Source organism: Lytechinus pictus, chromosome 8 (assembly GCF_037042905.1).
Source record: "Lytechinus pictus isolate F3 Inbred chromosome 8, Lp3.0, whole genome shotgun sequence".
In the NCBI taxonomy this organism is placed as follows: Eukaryota; Metazoa; Echinodermata; class Echinoidea; order Temnopleuroida; family Toxopneustidae; genus Lytechinus; species Lytechinus pictus.
In genome coordinates, this window is record NC_087252.1 from 23,780,536 (window position 1) to 23,798,400 (window position 17,865).

At 35.5% G+C, this 17,865-nt stretch overlaps 1 protein-coding gene across 1 annotated transcript in view; it reads right to left on the bottom strand.

The window, feature by feature from the left end:
- Window positions 1-1,971: 1,971 nt before the first annotated feature.
- LOC129266179 (kielin/chordin-like protein) overlaps window positions 1,972-17,865 on the bottom strand; it is a 57,851-nt gene continuing 41,957 nt past the window's right edge. The window contains exons 28-37 of the mRNA XM_064103816.1: window positions 14,803-14,991; window positions 13,308-13,428; window positions 12,846-12,982; window positions 11,890-11,941; window positions 10,754-10,875; window positions 9,970-10,144; window positions 9,137-9,284; window positions 7,718-7,886; window positions 6,228-6,408; window positions 1,972-4,455 (exon numbers count right to left, since the gene is read on the bottom strand). Coding sequence (XP_063959886.1) covers window positions 4,262-4,455; window positions 6,228-6,408; window positions 7,718-7,886; window positions 9,137-9,284; window positions 9,970-10,144; window positions 10,754-10,875; window positions 11,890-11,941; window positions 12,846-12,982; window positions 13,308-13,428; window positions 14,803-14,991 — 1,488 coding nt within the window. The 3' untranslated portion in view covers window positions 1,972-4,261. The remainder of the gene's footprint in view (window positions 4,456-6,227; window positions 6,409-7,717; window positions 7,887-9,136; window positions 9,285-9,969; window positions 10,145-10,753; window positions 10,876-11,889; window positions 11,942-12,845; window positions 12,983-13,307; window positions 13,429-14,802; window positions 14,992-17,865) is intronic.

A 17,865-nucleotide genomic window follows, 5' to 3' on the forward strand; every position in this document is an offset into this window, starting at 1 on the left:
TTTATAAGAAGCTCATGCCACTTGCATTTTTCTCGAATAAAAATTAATCATACTCTGATTAATTCAGTATCTCCAAATTTATAATTATAAATAATTTTTCTTTCTTCACCTCTTTTTTCCACTCTTTCTTCCCTCTCCTCCTCTCATTCTCCCCTCCCACTCTCTCCCCCTCCTCCCCCCCCCTTCTCACATCTCATTCTGTACCCCTCTCTCTCCCTGTATCTGTTTTTTTTAGTAACTTCTGTAGGAACTCGGCAAAGCAGCTTTCCGCTGAAAATTACAAAATTGAATCAATCAGTCATAGTAGCTAAACCTTTTAGATGACAGAAAATACTCTCGGGCCTTTTTGGTTAAAGTGGAGATGATGGCTGAGTAGGGATTCAAACTCAGACATTACAGTCATGAGTATAATGCTCTAACCATCAGACCACACGACCCCCCCCCCCTTCTCTTATTGGTAACTATCTCGCTCACTCTCCTTTTCTCCCCTTTCTTTCTTGTACCTCTCTCTTTATCCCTCTCACTCTCCCCACCCCTCTAACCACCCCCCTCTCTCTCCCCCCCCCCACTACCTCTCACCCATTTCACTCTACCTCTCATTTCACGCACCCACTTTTATCTCTTTCTCTTTATCCCCAACCCTCAACCTTCCCCACCTTTGAAGTATTCTCTCTCTCTCCACATATGACTCTAACTCTCATTTCACCCACTTCTCTTTCATCTTTCTTTTTATTTTATCCCCTCCACCCCATGAAGTTCTCGCTCTCCTTCCCTCTTCCTCTACCTCTCATTTCACCCACTCCTCTTTCTTCCCTTTCTCATTATTTGCCACCCCTTGCACCCCCTCGCTTCTCCCCCCCCCCCCCCCCTCTCTCCTCCCTGTACCTCACCGATCTTTCATCTCTTTCTCTTTTCCGGCCTTCATTCCTTCCTCTTAAAGCTTCTCATTTTTCTGTCTCGATCAATAATCATTGGGCTAAAATTTCCCCATTTTGAAAAGCTGTTTGCCAAGTATTTGTTTTATAACTTTTATCAAAGTTCGCTGCTTTCATACTTTTCTAACCTTTTCTAACAAACCATTTTCTATTCAATCTCTATCTGCTCTGTTACCCTGCTCCCTTATCTCTCTCCTTTCTTGTTTACCCCTTATATCTCTTCCTCTCCCTTTCTCGTCCTACATTTAACTTCTCTGTTACTCTCCCTAGCTCACCCCCTCTCCCTACCTCCCTATGTATATCTACCTGCTCTAATCTTAAGTACACCTGTTGCTGTTCCCCACTCTTTTATGTGCACTCTCTCTCTCTCCCTCTCTCTTTCTTTCTCCCTCTCTCTCTCTCATTATCTTATAATGTACTTGCAGCTTTAGAATACTATCTATTGAAATTACCAACTGAATACCAAATACCCACATGCAGGGTGCTACATAAGCACTTGCCTGATTGCCCAGGGCAAGTAAAAGTTAGAGTCGGGCAAGTGTTTTGAAGTAAAGACCAAAACTACTTGCCCGAATTGGGCAAGCAAAATTCTCACAGCAGAATGACCAAAATTAGGGTCGATATGATATGATATTGACCCTAATTTTGGTCATGGCGGGCAAGATAACATCACTTTGGAAAAAGAAATGCAATAATAAGGTAGATCAGTTCATTTTAAAAGAGAGAAAAGGGTCAATGGTTTATAAACCGCAAAACTTTCTTTTGAAGAGGTAAAACCTTTTTTTTTTCAAGGATTTTTTCGGGCAAGTGAAATAGATTTTTGGGGCAAGTATATTCCAACTATTTAAAAAGTTCTTTGCCGGACCGGACAAGTGCTTCTAAAAAGTTATGTAGCACCCTGCACATGTATTTCCAGTAAGTTAAGTACTAGTATTTCAAATAGGATATTAGACAGAATGCATGATAAAAGTAGAATATTGATAATACTACGCAAAACAAACATACAAGGAAGGAAAAATGAGACATAAAAACCTGATTCATACATAATATCATACATACTCAATATTATTTATTTCCATTTAAAAAATCAATCATTTTAAAAGACAAGGCAAGAGTTGGTTTGATTTGAGAATATCAAAAGCATGACATAATACCGGATATGAAATGTAGTATAAACATCATCAATCCATTACAAAAATCAGAAATAAATTACTCTTCTGTCAAAAATTCCCTTTTTTCAAATAAAAAGGAAAAATACCCTGCAGAGTTAATACAAAATAATGAGGAAATAAAATAAGTTACCTTAAATATGTATTCCTTTGGATACATCAATATGAGGGTTGTAGCACCATAAAAGCAGCATATATTTCCAATTGAAATGGTTTTCATAAAGAATAGGAAGATATAATGGTATATGTTTACTAAACAGGCTTTCAAATGTTTTTTCCTCTCTAATATGCACCAGATTTGATTCTTGAAAGCATGCTAAACATTGATTTCAGTAAAGAAATAAAGACATTAAGGGGTACATATAAAATATATACACTGTACAATGCAATCAAACACAACTTTACATTAAGCTAAAAAGTTATCTATTTTGCTCAACTTTTAGTTTGAATTTGCATTTTGGTAGAATTGATAATTAGTACCTGATAAAAGGTGACAGAAATAAATAATAATAATTGTGAATTCATATTGTGCAATTTCTACATGGATATCCTAAAATGCACACTACAATAAAGGTGAAAATATAATAGACAAACATGAGTAGGTCAAAACAAAATGGAAGCCAAATATCTCTCTAAAATGCAATACAATAGAAGTGTCTGATTTATTGAAAACTCTCTTGAAAAAGTTAAGTTTTCAGAAAAAAATAAAAAATGTACAATTCGCTGGATTGAGTGTAGATACCTAAAAAATGTTTGTGCCATGTTTTGCTACCACTTTAAGGATCCAATCCAGTGTCTGTTAATTCCTGCATACACAAAACGACGTAGGATCTGGCAAACACCATAAAAAAATTGAACAGAATTCATCACAAGTTGACATAAAAAAAACTCCCACAAAGAATATTGAAAATAATTCTCAATATTAGCAAATCTACTCATCCTGCTACTTAATGATGCATATACAAGCATTAAAAAAAACCTTAAGAAAATGATCATTAAACTTATAAAATACATGGATATATTTAAAACAGAGGTAGTGCTATCATTAAATTATATCAAACCTAATCACAAATAACAATTACCTAAATTAACAGAGTCAGCAGAACATATGTATAAAGAGATAATTCATTGGTTCAATAAAAGTTTATTTTCAAGGATGCACATATCACGTTACATAAAATGAAATAAATACACTTTTTAATGTAATAAGATTGGTTTGGTTCATGTAGTAAAATATCTAGTAAATTCATTCAATTTCACTTTTCGAACAACATACAACAGCTTATTACTTGAATACTGAAATAAGAGTTGTTTTTATTTTCAGATTTTCGGAAGACCACTCCAAAAATTTCCGCTGATTGATTTGCTCATTATGGCACTATCATTGTGCATTTTAAGTCACAAATTTGAAAAAAGGCAGATACTACCAGGGTATTCATCCCCAATGAAAATTAAGCTTCAGTAGCACTGATTAGAGGCTGAATTAAATTGCTGATTGATAATGTTCCATGATAGGGTTTTTTTTCAAATGAACACAACTTCAGCCTTTCGAAAACAGTGTTTAAGCTATGCTTCTGTTTCGATGCTGTATCTTAATTTGTATCTATCTGAGCTCTGAATATGCATAACAAAATATAATGCATGCCCTGACATAGCAGCACACCTGTTTCGTTGCATAATCCGTTGATAGCTTTGATGGAAGCCCCCAGGTTATGGCAATAATAAATCACAGTGCTAAGGGGGCATTCCATGAAAGTAGTAGGCACTATCAAACTAAATTGTCAATGCTGAGACAATATCAGTGAAATCCTTGCTTTTGATTGGCTGAGAGCACTAGCCTCTGACTGTTACTATAGTAACTGTCAGAGGAAGACAACATTTCATTGCTTAATATTTTCATAAATCGGTCCCCCCCCTTCCCAAGTCCAAATTAAACAGTTTGCATAGCATGTATGTATCTTATCAGCACACATAATATCAAAGCTCATCAAAAGATCTAAATCCGAGTCTGTACGACATAAACTTTTGTCCCTCTGCAGAAAAAAACTATCAAAGTCCTTGTAACGGAGTAGATCTCTTTAGAATGAATCCACATCGGATAATGGAGGGAGCTCAGTAAGTCTCCCCAAAGACAGTCTTTACATGTTCATATCCAAACTATAGAGGGCAGTCTTCAGGCATTATACATCTGAAATCGTGTAGTAACATTCCTGCCGGGCATTTACATCCCGGTATGCAATTTTCAAGTTGATTACATTCTAAAGAATCTTCTATCGTGTTGACTGTATCACAAGTTTGTACGCAGGGCGATGTGCACTCGTTGTACACTGCACCCTCTGGACACGAAATTGCTGGAAAAAAGAAGAAAAAGGAAACACATTTGAATTAATGGGTACCAATAGAAATTACAAAATACATAGCAATCCTCGAAGCAACATGTCCTGGCTACGTTAAGTTATACTGTTTATTTTTTCATAAAAAGAAACTGCTCATAACTGGGTAATAAAATCATGAAATACTCTTCAAAATGATAAGCACATTCAACAGAATAAATTTTCTAAAAATCAATGAAAGTTCATCAGAAACATATAATCATCTCCGGCAAATGAGCCACTTCTCAGCAAAAATCACCTTTAGGTTTTGAAATCATAGTAAAGAATATCCAAATTCTTTCATTGAATGGTTGATAGATTTCACTTTTTTATTTGGGCAAACATGCAAACGCTTCAACTTTACTCACAGAATTTGATTTAAATCAATGTAATACACTTATTTTCTGGTATTCCAATGTACATGTAAAATGCACACAAGATTAAAACGAGTACCATCTCTAGAATTACCATCAATATAATTCTTACCTTGAAACTGTGTTTTATTACATTTATGATATGCATGTATGTTTCAAAATGAAAAGAAAAAGAGAAGGGTGCATACAAGACCGCCATTGAAAAATCATACTGACAAGCAAGCTACAAATTAATGTCTTTTTACACTTTTGTAAGTTTAGTGAATTCACTAGTACCAACCACACAGAAACCTTCTAAGCGCTAACAGAGCAGTAACCGTAGTCCATGTCACACATCTCTCGGATTGTGATGTCAAACATTTATCCAAGATGTTGATAATGTGTTGTAGTGACATCAGGCATTCGGACTTTGAAACAGAGGGTCATGGGTTCGCATCCCAGCAATGGCTTAATATCCTTCGGCAAGAAATTCATCCACATTTTGCTGCACTTGACCCAGGTGAGGTGAATGGGTACCCGGTAGGATTTATTCCTTGAACGCTTTAGCGCCTATTAATATGGCGGCTCAGCTACAGCCGGGGTAATAATATGATACCAAGTATCAAAGCGCAGTTGAGTATATGCACATAGTAACTGCCCTATATAAATGGACATATTATTATTATTATTATTATTATTATCACTACGACATTACTGGTTTTCGGTTTGCGCATTGTTAGCACTACCAATGTTCCTGTGTGGCCGGTACAGAAGAGTTAATGTGCAAGTTGCTTGTTTGATTGCCAAATCTCTTGGTTTTCATAGATTATACAGAAGTCCTATGGAGAAATAAAATAACTACGGACTTATTTTCAGATATTCCAATGTGAAATGTATAAAAGATCAAAACAAGTACCATACCTAGGACTAGCCATCAATATAATACTTGAAACTGTGTTTTATAACATTCATGTTATGCATGATGTTTCAAAATGAAAATAATAAGATAAGAGTGCATAAAAGACAGCCATTGAAAATTATCCCAACAAGCAAAATTAATTACAAATTAACGTCTTTTCACACTTTTGTAATATAATTAGTCACTTCACCAGTACCAACCACACAGAAACGTTGTTAGCACTAACCGTAGGCCTAGTCACATATTTCAGATTGTGATGTCAAACATTCATCCAAGATGTTAATAATGGGTTGTTGTGACAACAGGCATTACTACGACATTACCAGTCTCTGTTAGCGCATTGTTAGCACTAACAATGTTCCTTTGTGGCCAGTAAAGAAGTGCTAATTGTCAATGTTCTTGGTTTAATTGCCAAATCTCTACTAGGTTTCATAAATCCATATAATTCGTATAAGGGAAGAAAATAACTGCAAACTTACCACAATAGTTGTCTCTTTGCCAGTCTATCATGATGCCTTTCTTTCTGGCTTCGTGTGAATACGCCGTTAATACATCGCATAGACACCTCTCATGGGCGGGACAGGCACAGAGGTCGTACATACAAGCATCAAAGAAAGGCAGGGGTGGGACTAAGGCATGGGCAGCAGCAAAAGGCTCTTCCTGTAGATGGTACAAGTGAAAAGGCATAAAGGGAGAAAGGAAATGATTACATAGATACTACAGAACATTACTACAAAAATATTTTGAAAATACAGGGAAAAGTTCTTCCTACAGATAACTATAAGTGAAAAAATAAAGAAAAGAGATTTTTGCATTTGTATTATAGAACAATTATTACAAAAATATTATAGAAATATAAAGCAAATGGTTATTCTTACAGAGAGTAACAGTGAAAAAGAGAGAAAAGGAGATTTTTTCATTTGTACTACAGAACAATTATTATAAAAATATTATGGAAATATAAAGCGACTGGTTGTTCGTACAGATAGTATAAGTTGAAAAATTATATATAGAAAGAAAATAGATTATTACATAATTACTACAGAACAAATATCCTAGTAAGAGGTAATACAATGTCTTATTAGTGGAGCGTTGTGGCCCAGTGGATTAGTCTTCGAACTTTGAAACAGAGGGTCGTGGGTTCGAATCCCAGCCATGGCGTAATTTCCTTCGGCAAAAAACTGATCCACAATGTGCTGCACTCAACCCAGGTGAGGTAAATGGGTACCGGTAGGAAGTAATTCCTTAAAAAGCTGTGTGCGCTATGAATGCCTAGCTTAGCCGGGTAAAATAGGAGCGCCTTGAGCACCTAACAAGGTGGATATGTGCGCAATATAAATACCCTATATTATTATTACAAACATACCATACAAGCAAAAATGTTTGTATATTTAATTGGGCTAATTATGCAAGTCTACAATGACAAAAGATACTTTGTTTTGTAAATATATATTGAAAGGAATCAAATCATAAGATGTATCATGTTTGAACAGATAGGAATTATACCAGGGATATATTTAAAATGCATTTTATTCTAAAATCAAATTAAAGTGGACTGAAATTTAGTTCAAAGACGAAAATGAATGGGTTGGAAATCGAAATGGGAATGAGAATATGGAATGCTTGAAAAGTATACTTTATTTGGGTTGGGTTTTATCCAAAAGAGGGAAATAAATCTTGATCAGGATTGAATAAAACATTCCAGACATGGTGGCTCAGTGGTAGAACGCCGGCCTCCAAACGGTAGGCCGTGGGTTCTATCCCTGACCAAGTCATTACAAAGACTAAAAAATTAGTTCTTTTCCTTTCTTCTGAGAGGCTCAACGTTTAAGAATGGAGAAGAGTAATATTAGCATTATGTTATGCAGGGCCTGCTAAGATAGCAGTTCATAAGAGCTGAAGTGTCTAACCTGAGTAAAAGGATTATTATCATTATTATTATTACACTTATAATTAAGAAAATCTTTACCTTGAGTATTCTGCATCTGTCCCTTGCCATGAATTCCATATCGGCGTTGTCATTCCTTAGGCAAGGCGTCTGCTCGATACTCTCCTGGCATGAACATTCCGCATAATCACCAACTAAAAATGTGTTTCCAAATTCTGAGGCAGTCCCACAGAGTGTTCCATTTGAAGCTCTGTAAGACATTTACATAAAAATTAATTATCTTTAATAATAATAATATGCAACATTTATATAGCGCTTAATACAAATATTTCTAAACGCTGCATACTATTACCACGGCTTTAGCATGGCTACCCTGATTGGACACTCAACCATTCAAGGAGTTCCTTCCTACCGGGTACCCATCTACTACACCTGAGTGAAGAGTGGCAAAGGAGATAAACACCTTGCCAAAGGATGCTAGTTCTGAGGTGGGATTTGAACCCTGGACCTTGTGGTTCAAAGTCCAGAGACTTATCCACTAAGCCACAACACCTCTTTACATACCTACAGTTTAGTTAGCAGGAGGCAAGATTTGGGGAGGTATTGTAAAATATTCTCTGTCATTTATGATAAGCCCTTTAATTTATTTCTTTCATATATTTTAGCATATAATTTCATTTCAAGTATGCCCCCTTTTTCATGGTGGGTCTAATTTCCACTTTGCCCATTTATTATCATATTTAATTTTGTCAAATGAAAATTTGGTTAATAAAATTTTCATCTAATCGTGTAGACTTAGTGATGTTAGACAAAATGGGTATAGCCTAAGTGGAAATTAGACAAAATGGTAGATAAGCAAAATGGCTATGACACCAAATTCTTAGTAGACTGTTTTGTTCAGAGATCAAAGACCAGCTATTCGCTAGATTTCATCAGTCGGCGGGAGATCACAGGCATTGTGTATATTGTGTATGGGGATTGGCTGTGATACTTGCGCGAGAAGAGAAGGAAATATGAGGGAATGAGCAAGGGTCCCTAATGTGGGAGTCTCACGCATAATGCAAGAGACTTAGCATGGCACCAAATGAGAAGTATTCTGAAGTCGGGTTTAATTTAAACTGGTTTTTAAATTAATTTAAATTTAAAATTTAAACTTAAAACTGGTTTTAAGTTGTGGTTTAACTATGGAAAGCCACTTGTTACATGAATCTCCCACAGGAGAGGTTCAAAGTATTAGCTCATTTGACTCCCAAAACATTATTAACCGCCTGGGAAGGATAAGTATGAAAATTGTCTTCACCATTAAATAATTAGTGAAGAGCACAGTTAACATGAGAAGCATTCACTGTAAACAAAATTTTGAAACGTTTGGCTTCCCATAATTTTAGCACAGAGTTAGACCATGGTCTAAGTTTAACCCGACTTCAGAATACGGGCCAATGGGTGTAAACCAAGTGGCAGTTTACCAATGAAAGGGGTAATTCTTTGAAAAGGACTCACCTGAAGTCGTCATCAGGGTTACCATTGTAATCACCACACAATCCACACAGCTGGCCTTCCCAGATGCCATCGGCTACAACCTCAGCGAAATGGGCGCCATCCCACGACAGCGATATGCCAATATTAGTATGGACTACTATCATCAGACCTGGATAAGAAATAGTGAACAGTGAAAATTGAGAAGACTCTGAAAATTTAGACACATTGGCCCAAATTCACAAAGGTGGTGTTGAAAACTGTCACTCAAACCCACGGTTTATGTAGATTTCTTGTATAAATTACATTTTATTTACCATGTATATCAAAGAATGTCCAATTTTGCTTTTATCATAGTGCGTCACATTTACGCCTGTCACCATGGTTAAGCATGCTTTCTTATTAATGAGTCCGATGCCTTGAACAGTGGACTCGTTAATTCAAATAGGGGACCCAAAACCATCTCTGTAAATTTGGACAATAGATTTACAGGATTATTGAGAATAGATTTCTTGAATCAGATCAGTTTTGGGCTTTATACAAAATCAGCCCCATCCAAGGATGGAGGTATACCAATGTTTGTATGAGTCATTATCATTGTACTTATTGAATAGGAAAACCATAAAAAATCCAAAATATTGTTGAACTGAAAAAATAATGGTTTTCTGCACCCTATCACAAACCTTAACAGTAGCATTTTCTTTATACATAACTGAGAAAAAGAATATATATTAAGAGAGACATAATGTAATGCAAAGGTGGGAGATAGCGTAAAACAGTAACAAGAATGAACTACAATTTAAAAAAGAAAGTAGAAGAGTTTATTGTAACATGAACTTAATAGCCTAATATCTTACCTATTTTTTGTATACTGAATTCTGGTTCATTGAGATAAGGTAGAGTGATTTCCTCTTTGTTCAGTCTGACAGCAAAGTTTGGTAAGAGATCGATGGTCACATTATGGACCTTGAAAGAGACAAGTTCCGTCCAAGATACAGCATAGGTTTCCTTTCCGTTGTTCTGTACTATGATCTAAAAGGGATGAAAGGACATAAACATAAATTTACACAATATTGTTTGAAAGCAAGACTTTGTATTTGAATTTCCAGGGAAAATCACTATTTATTAATCACTCGATTATCTATCAAGTGATCAAATGATGAATTGTCCATGACAGGACCCAGTCACAGGAAAGTTTACCATGGGCTGCAAATATGAAAGACCAATTTTGATTGGTTCCTGGAACTATTATCATCATTACTATTATTATAATCTGTATTATTATCATCATTATTATCATTGAATTAATGGAACAATGCACTCATTTGGTGATAAAGTCAAGAAAAATATATTCATTTTGTCTCCAATGATACCACAATGGTATAACACATGCAACTGCTGTGTGAAGTATAGCTAAGAAAAAATCAAAGGCAGACCAGGTGGGATTCAAACCCACGACCCTCTGGATTACCATACCAGTGTCATATCCACTTATTATTATCATTACTTATTATTACTTGAATCATCACCATCATCATCTTCATCATAAATCATTATCAATATCTTCATAAGCATACTGTCATTATTATTATCATCATTATTATTGTTATTACTGTTATCAAAGGGATCATTTTCACAAACCTCAAATTGGTTAGTGGTGCAGTCTTTACTGAGTGTGTAGGTACAGGTGCCTTGGAAGTCATGGAATCTCTTATCAAACGTCCTGTAATGAGGATCTCCAAACACTATACAAGATCCCATCTCTGGAAATGATTTCACAAGGAAAAGGGTAAACAAATACAGAATGAATATCTTCATGATATATTCAACATATCAAATAATAGTCTATTTGCAAAAAGGTAAGAATACACAGGAATAGGTTACTAAGAAATTGCAATGTCGTATCTTTTGGTTTTGGTGATATGCAATGAATTGAACAAACTTTATTCATGCATTACATGCAGTTATGAACGTTTTGTTTCAAAACAGAAATAAATGAACATGAAAATCATGAACCAAGAATTACTTTATTAATAAATTATTCTAATATTAGAAAATCATAAATTCCATTCATGAAAGTATTAGCCAAATGCAAGTCATGAAATGCTGGCACCCATAAGGCATTTGCTCCGAACGTTTTATTTTTCGAAATAACATTATCAATATAGTAGAATGAGCCTTTTGATGGAATTAAAGGAAACCAAAATCCAAGAAAAGAAGCAATCTTGGAAAGTGTAAAATGAGAGGAACAATTAAAAAAAGTATCATCAAAATCCATTATAAAATAAGCAAGTTATGGACGTTTAAAAAGTGTTGTTGTGTTTTGTATGGGGATCCTCAAATTGGCAAACATGCTTCAAAATTGCTAATTTTGTGGACAAGTCTCCATTTGTTTTGTACACAAATTTTCTGATTTTCACATTATCACCTCCTGACCTTGACATATGTGGTGTGAATGATATTTTCCCATGACGATTGTTGTGCTCAGAAGGAGGCAAGATGCAATTTGAAAGATAATGAGGAAAATCTGGAAATTTGTGTACAAAACAAATGGAGAGTTGTCCACAAAATCAGCCATTTTGAAGCACGTTTGCCAATTTAAGGATCCCCATAGAAAGTACAACAAGACTTTTTAAACATCCATAACTTGCTTATTTCATAACCGATTTTGATGAAATTTTTAAAATTGTTCCTCTCATTTTACTCTTTCCAATAAGATTGCTTCTCTTCTTGGGTTTTGGTTTCCTTCAATTCAACAAGTTTTTCAAATGACTTACTTGGCACACATTCTTCACAGCATCCATCAGGTGCCATCTGTATTTCCTCTCCCTGTAACAAACAAAAAAAAACAGGGATGATCAATAATAATATGAATATTAATGCATAGTTGTGAAGTTGCGCCCCAGAGTGGTTATACTAGATCAATGGCACTTCAACATTTGGGGGAAGATCATTTGCTCATGCATGCCCAATGCTAAGGGACAGACTTCCTGAAGACATCAACAATTGTATCTCTGTTGAGTGTTTCAAGAATTTTCTTAAAACCTTTCTTTTTACTTCTTAATTTCTTTTATGCGCCTTGAGCACTCTACAGGGTGGATTTGGCGCTTCACAAGTCACATGTATTATTATTATTATTATTATTGTTATTATTATTATCATTATCATCATTATTATCATTATCATTATTATTATTATCATTATTACTATTATTATTATTATAATAACTATAATTATAATTATTATCATTATCATTATCATTATTATTATCATTATTATTATTATTGTTGTTGTTTTTGTTATTATTATCATTATTATTATTATTATCATATTTAACATTGTATTATTATCATTATCATTATAGATAGAGCAATTCTACGAAATAATCAACATGTTTGTATGTCCCACCCTCTTTGTTCTCCCTTCTATTTCTACTTCACCAACTGCCATGATAATTTGTGAGCATTACACCTTTTCATATAAACAACAACAAAAAAGAGACAAATCATTTCAAGAAGTTAATTTACAGATAGGGGATCAACTATGCATATTCTACAGAAATGCCCATATGTTGGTTCATACCTTAAGGAGGTCATTCCTATAATGCAGTACAGGGGTCAGAAAAATATCAGTCTTTGAAAGAGGCAAATTTCTTATGACTTATACATTAATAACTCATGATCAGAAGGGGTAAAACAAACTAATCAATTTGGCAGAAGCAGTTTCCACTTACCCCAAGACAGTTCAGGACTGGGCATTCACGTCTTGAACAACGCGGGTTGCCACCCTCGCATCTACACTCCTGACATCCTATCATAAAACTCCCCCCTGCTGGAATGGTCTCACCCTGGAATGTACACGGCAGGTTATCTATGGTCATAGAAAGGATGATGAGAAGGGAGAATTATGATAAATACATCAGACAATTATGAGAAATAAAGCATGAGAAAAGCAAGGGAAAATATATAAGGGAAATCATCAAGTGAAAAAGAAAATTATGAAGTTTTAATATTTTCAAATATTATGATGAAGTTTTGAAGTGAGAAGAAAATAATTAGTAACAATTGTATTGGGATACACAACAACAAAAAAATAATGACAACATTAAATAAATGAAAATCATGCAGGTCAAAGACCATGAACGGACGGACCATTCTCTGTTGGCTAATATAGTTTGAAGACTGAGTGAACTTACTTAATTGAAGAGCACCAGCACAGTGTTTACAGCAGTCGCCTTCTTCTTTGACCTGATCTTCAGGAGGACAATTAAGGCTTGGACAGGACAGGGACACAGAACGACACGTAACAGCACCATCCTAAGATAGATAGAGAGAGGGGGGGGGGAGAATTAAAGAAGTGGGGTTGAATATCCTTCACAAAATGGAGGCACTTTACAAAGTGTTCAGTATGACTTGTATTCATGCTGGAGCCCCAAAAGGTCCATATTTCATTAATAGTACCACTGATGAGTACACAATAACATTAAAGGACAAGTCCACCCCAACAAAATGTTGATTTGAATAAAAAGAGAAAAATCCAACAAGCAAAACACTGAAAATTTCATCAAAATCGGATGTAAAATAAGAAAGTTATGACATTTTAAAGTTTCGCTTAATTTCACAAAACATTTATATGCACATCCTGGTCGGTATGCAAATGAAGGGACTGATGACATCACTCACTCACTATTTCTTTTGTATTTTATCATATGAAATATGGAATATTCTAATTTTCTCCTCGTTGTCCTGTTAAACAAAGTTTTATTCCTCCCTGAACATGTGGCATTACCATTGTTACATTTTATGGTTCAGTTATAAAGTTGGTCCTTGATGTCAGATTGGTAAAAATTGAAATATTGTATAATTCAAACAATAAAAAACAAAAGAAATAGTGAGTGATGGACATCATCGACTCTGCCATTTGCATACCACTGAGTTGTGTATCTAACTGTTTTGTGAAAAATAAGCGAAACTTTAAAATGTCATAACTTTCTTATTTTACATCCGATTTTGATCAAATTTTCAGCATTATGCGTGTCTGATTTTTCTCTATTTATTCAAATCAACATTTTTCTGGGTTGGACTTGACCTTTAAGGAAGAGGGTTTGAGTCTTCTTCACAAAATGGAGGCACTTTCACAAAGGGTTAAGTATGATTTACATTCTTACAGGCCCATATTACATAGTACCACTGATGAGTGCACAGTAACATTACGGAAGAGGGGTTGAGTCTCCTTCACAAAATGGAGGTACTTTACAAAGTGTTAAGTGTGACTTAGATCAATACAAGACCCATATTAGGCATATATATTTCATACATAATGCCATTGATGAGTATGCCAGAGATGGCATCCCTTGAGCATGATCTGACCAATGCAGAGAGAGAGTTAAAATAAGCAGTTTAAGTCTTCTGAACAGAATAGAGTCTGATCTCAATAAATGGTTGATTGCGTCTTGAACTCATACAGGAGACCAAACAAGTTGCATAACCTTGTTTATTACTTCCCATTAGATTGCAGCCCTAGCAAATGATGTGACCAAAATGGGAAGCATTAATACTGAAATTCTATGTTCTTCCAGACTTCCGAGAAATATGGGACACTTGGGACAAACTACTCTTAGCAATGTTCAAACACACGAAAGTAACAAAATATTTTTAACATGCAAACATGGTCAACTTTACAGTACTTACTGAACAGGAACAGTTAGTGCAGCTATCACCCATTGGGATGAAGACCTCGTTATTGAGGACCAACCTTCCGTCAAACACACACGCATCTAGCTTGCATTCTGGACAGCAGGATCCTGGTGCCCGTACCTGCCTGATCTGAGGGCAGCCGATGTCTACACACTCCGGGGCTTCACATAGCAACTCACCAGCCTGTAAAAGGTGAAAAGGGTCAAATGTTGCAGATGTCTGATGCAGAAAGGGTTGCAATCAAATTCAACTATAAAAAAAAAACATAAATTGGATTTTAACCCTTTGCGTGCGACGGGCTTCCACAGAAGCCCAGCGAGTCGTTCACTTAGCTACGACGGGCTTCTACAGAAGCCGAGAAATGTTTGGTTAAATTCAATTAAGTTTTTCAGCTTTTTCGTAATTGTTATGTACTAAAACCTCTGCCACTATTTCCTTCATAAACCTATTTTGATAACAGATTGAAAAAAATATACAGCTACGTGGGGAAAAATCCCGAAAATAGGAAATCATTTCAACTTTACCCGATTTTTTCGTTGGAGTCGGACGAGGAGGACAAATTTTGTGACGAGCACGTACGCGCGCGCATAAGGCCTGATCACGTGATTTGTTCTGATCACGTGATTTGATCCATATTGTTGTTCTGATAGATATACGCTAACATCTTTTCTGCAAGATCGACACGTAATAAGCTACGCGTTTATTCACCATTTTCGTCTTATTTGTTTAATCAAGAAGATATCACTCTAGATAGAATGATATCTCCTTGGTTTCATCGATCGATTGCATTTTCAGAAAAGCAAAAAGCTTGTAATGTCTTAGTACTTTGAGCTTATCTCGGTGCACTTTTGAACTTTCCCCCCCCCCCCATCATCCCTCTTCTTATAATTTTTGTCTACTATTCTGAAAAAAAGAGAAAAGAAAGCAGTTTAGCACACCATTCATCCTCTGCTCTTTTCAAAAGGGGAACGTCCATGTAGTTCATGATATCGGCACTACCCAAACAAAATAATGTCTGGGCGGCCACTCAAACAAATTCCTTCCGAAAAGAGCAGGATACAGATGGTCAACGCCCCGAACAAAAGGAAGATTACTGTTTATCGGCAGGATGACCCATTGAACGCTTTTCGTACTTAGCAATACAAAAAGCTTTTATGAATCCTTTTTTTCGACCAACATACCGTATCTAAAAAAAAAATGTCTCATTACCGACAACACAGGTGCTTCTGACATCCGTCAGTGATTCATATTGCAAAAAGGCGCTTCCCCTGGGTGATGATGCATATAAGGATGAACAAATAATTATTTAGGGAAATTATCGAAAAAAATATGTTCAAATGTCAGGGAGGACGAGAGAGAATGAGAGACAGAGATAAATGGGGAACAGACAAGTGCGCTTTTGCTAAGATTCCATGAATATCTACATAAACGAATTACAATATGACTTATTTTTTGGTTAGATTACTTTAAAAAAAATCCCACAATGTTTGTTTGTTGCAACTCGGTCCTCAGACCCTTGCCAAACTGATGACTATTTATCATTGTTCTTGTTTGACCCCCCCCCCCCCCCGATTGAAATGTTCTGACCTACACTCTAATGTTGCTTGTTTGTCTCCTCCGATATTCTGTTTTTAATTGCGAGTAACGCGGTAGAAGAGATAAGAATAAATACCGTCCTGGGGCCCTCCCCCCCCCCCGTTACGACAACAAAAAATCGCATTTTGGGCGCTTACCATGGTTAGCATCTAAACCAAAATGTTTGGAAAAAGATGTTATACAGGGACAGCAATGCTTTTTATGGTGCAGGTGTTGAGCTGTGAGACGGGGATGATTCGGCTAAAAAAATACAATTTGTTAATTCATGTCATTTTACAGAATGAATTTATAATAGGATAGGTTTTAGAAGCTCTTCATCTTATTTCCTTTTCTCACCCAGATGAAAGCTTTTGCATTGAAAAGTTGACGGAAACATAATTACTTCAAATGATAAAACCAATAATGAACTAAAAGTTTCCTCGCGCGAAATGGAGAAAATAGAATGATACAGGATGATAAATTACGCTATAAGGCACCCCCTATAAAGAAAACACGTTTATATGGCGTGTCACCCGATAGAATCCTCTCAATCCTACAAACTTTTATTCATGTGTAACCTACACCCCCCCCAAAAAAAAAGAAATGTTGACACCGACCCAAATTTTTTTGATTTTCCTACTTTTTTGCCAATTTCTTTCTCATTTTTTTAACTGGCGAATAGCGTGGTAGAAAAGATTCATAGAGGAAAAAAAATTGTTTCCGTGACTGAATGTGGGAGGGAGTGGACCGGCCAAAAAAAAATCAGAAATTTATATAGACTTCGGATTTTTTGCTGAAAGGGGTGAGGACGGTGAGGACTGAAACTTCCTACCAACTCCGCCGCCTCTGTACTATTAGATTGAACGATTAAAACGATAGAGACAATAATGAATTCTAACTATTGTGAATGTTTTTTTAATGATTTATTATCGGTTGTGAAATGAAGGAGACAATAGAACAAAACGAAAGAACAAATAAAAAAAAAAACACTTATGATTGCGGATGCTATAATTTATTCAAGAAAAAATACTTCCTTTTACTTTCAGTAATTGCTTTGCTCTTTTTGAGGGAATAGTAAGATAAAGAAACGTAGAAAGTGACAAGAAGAGAGTTGAGAGGTACGATTTCAGACTTACAATTTTAGTCACTTTTATTCGTTTAACTCTTTGAAATAATTTCAGGATATTACAAATCGAATACCGATGCGCAAACTTCAGGAACAAAATTAGTTTATTACTATAATATCTGCGGGGGAAATCGAATTAATTATGAAACATATAATTTATGAAAAATCTAAAAAAGAAAATTACTTTTAGTGAAAGATTGAGGCCTCTGTCTTGCCATAACCCTAAGCCCCAGGTTCACAAAAAATAGTTTAGTCGTGCATTTTTTGTCTTTTGCGAAAGATATTTATCTATCCACGTTATCAATATAGAAAATGGAAGATGATATAGAGTTTATTGTGAAATGACAGTTACAATA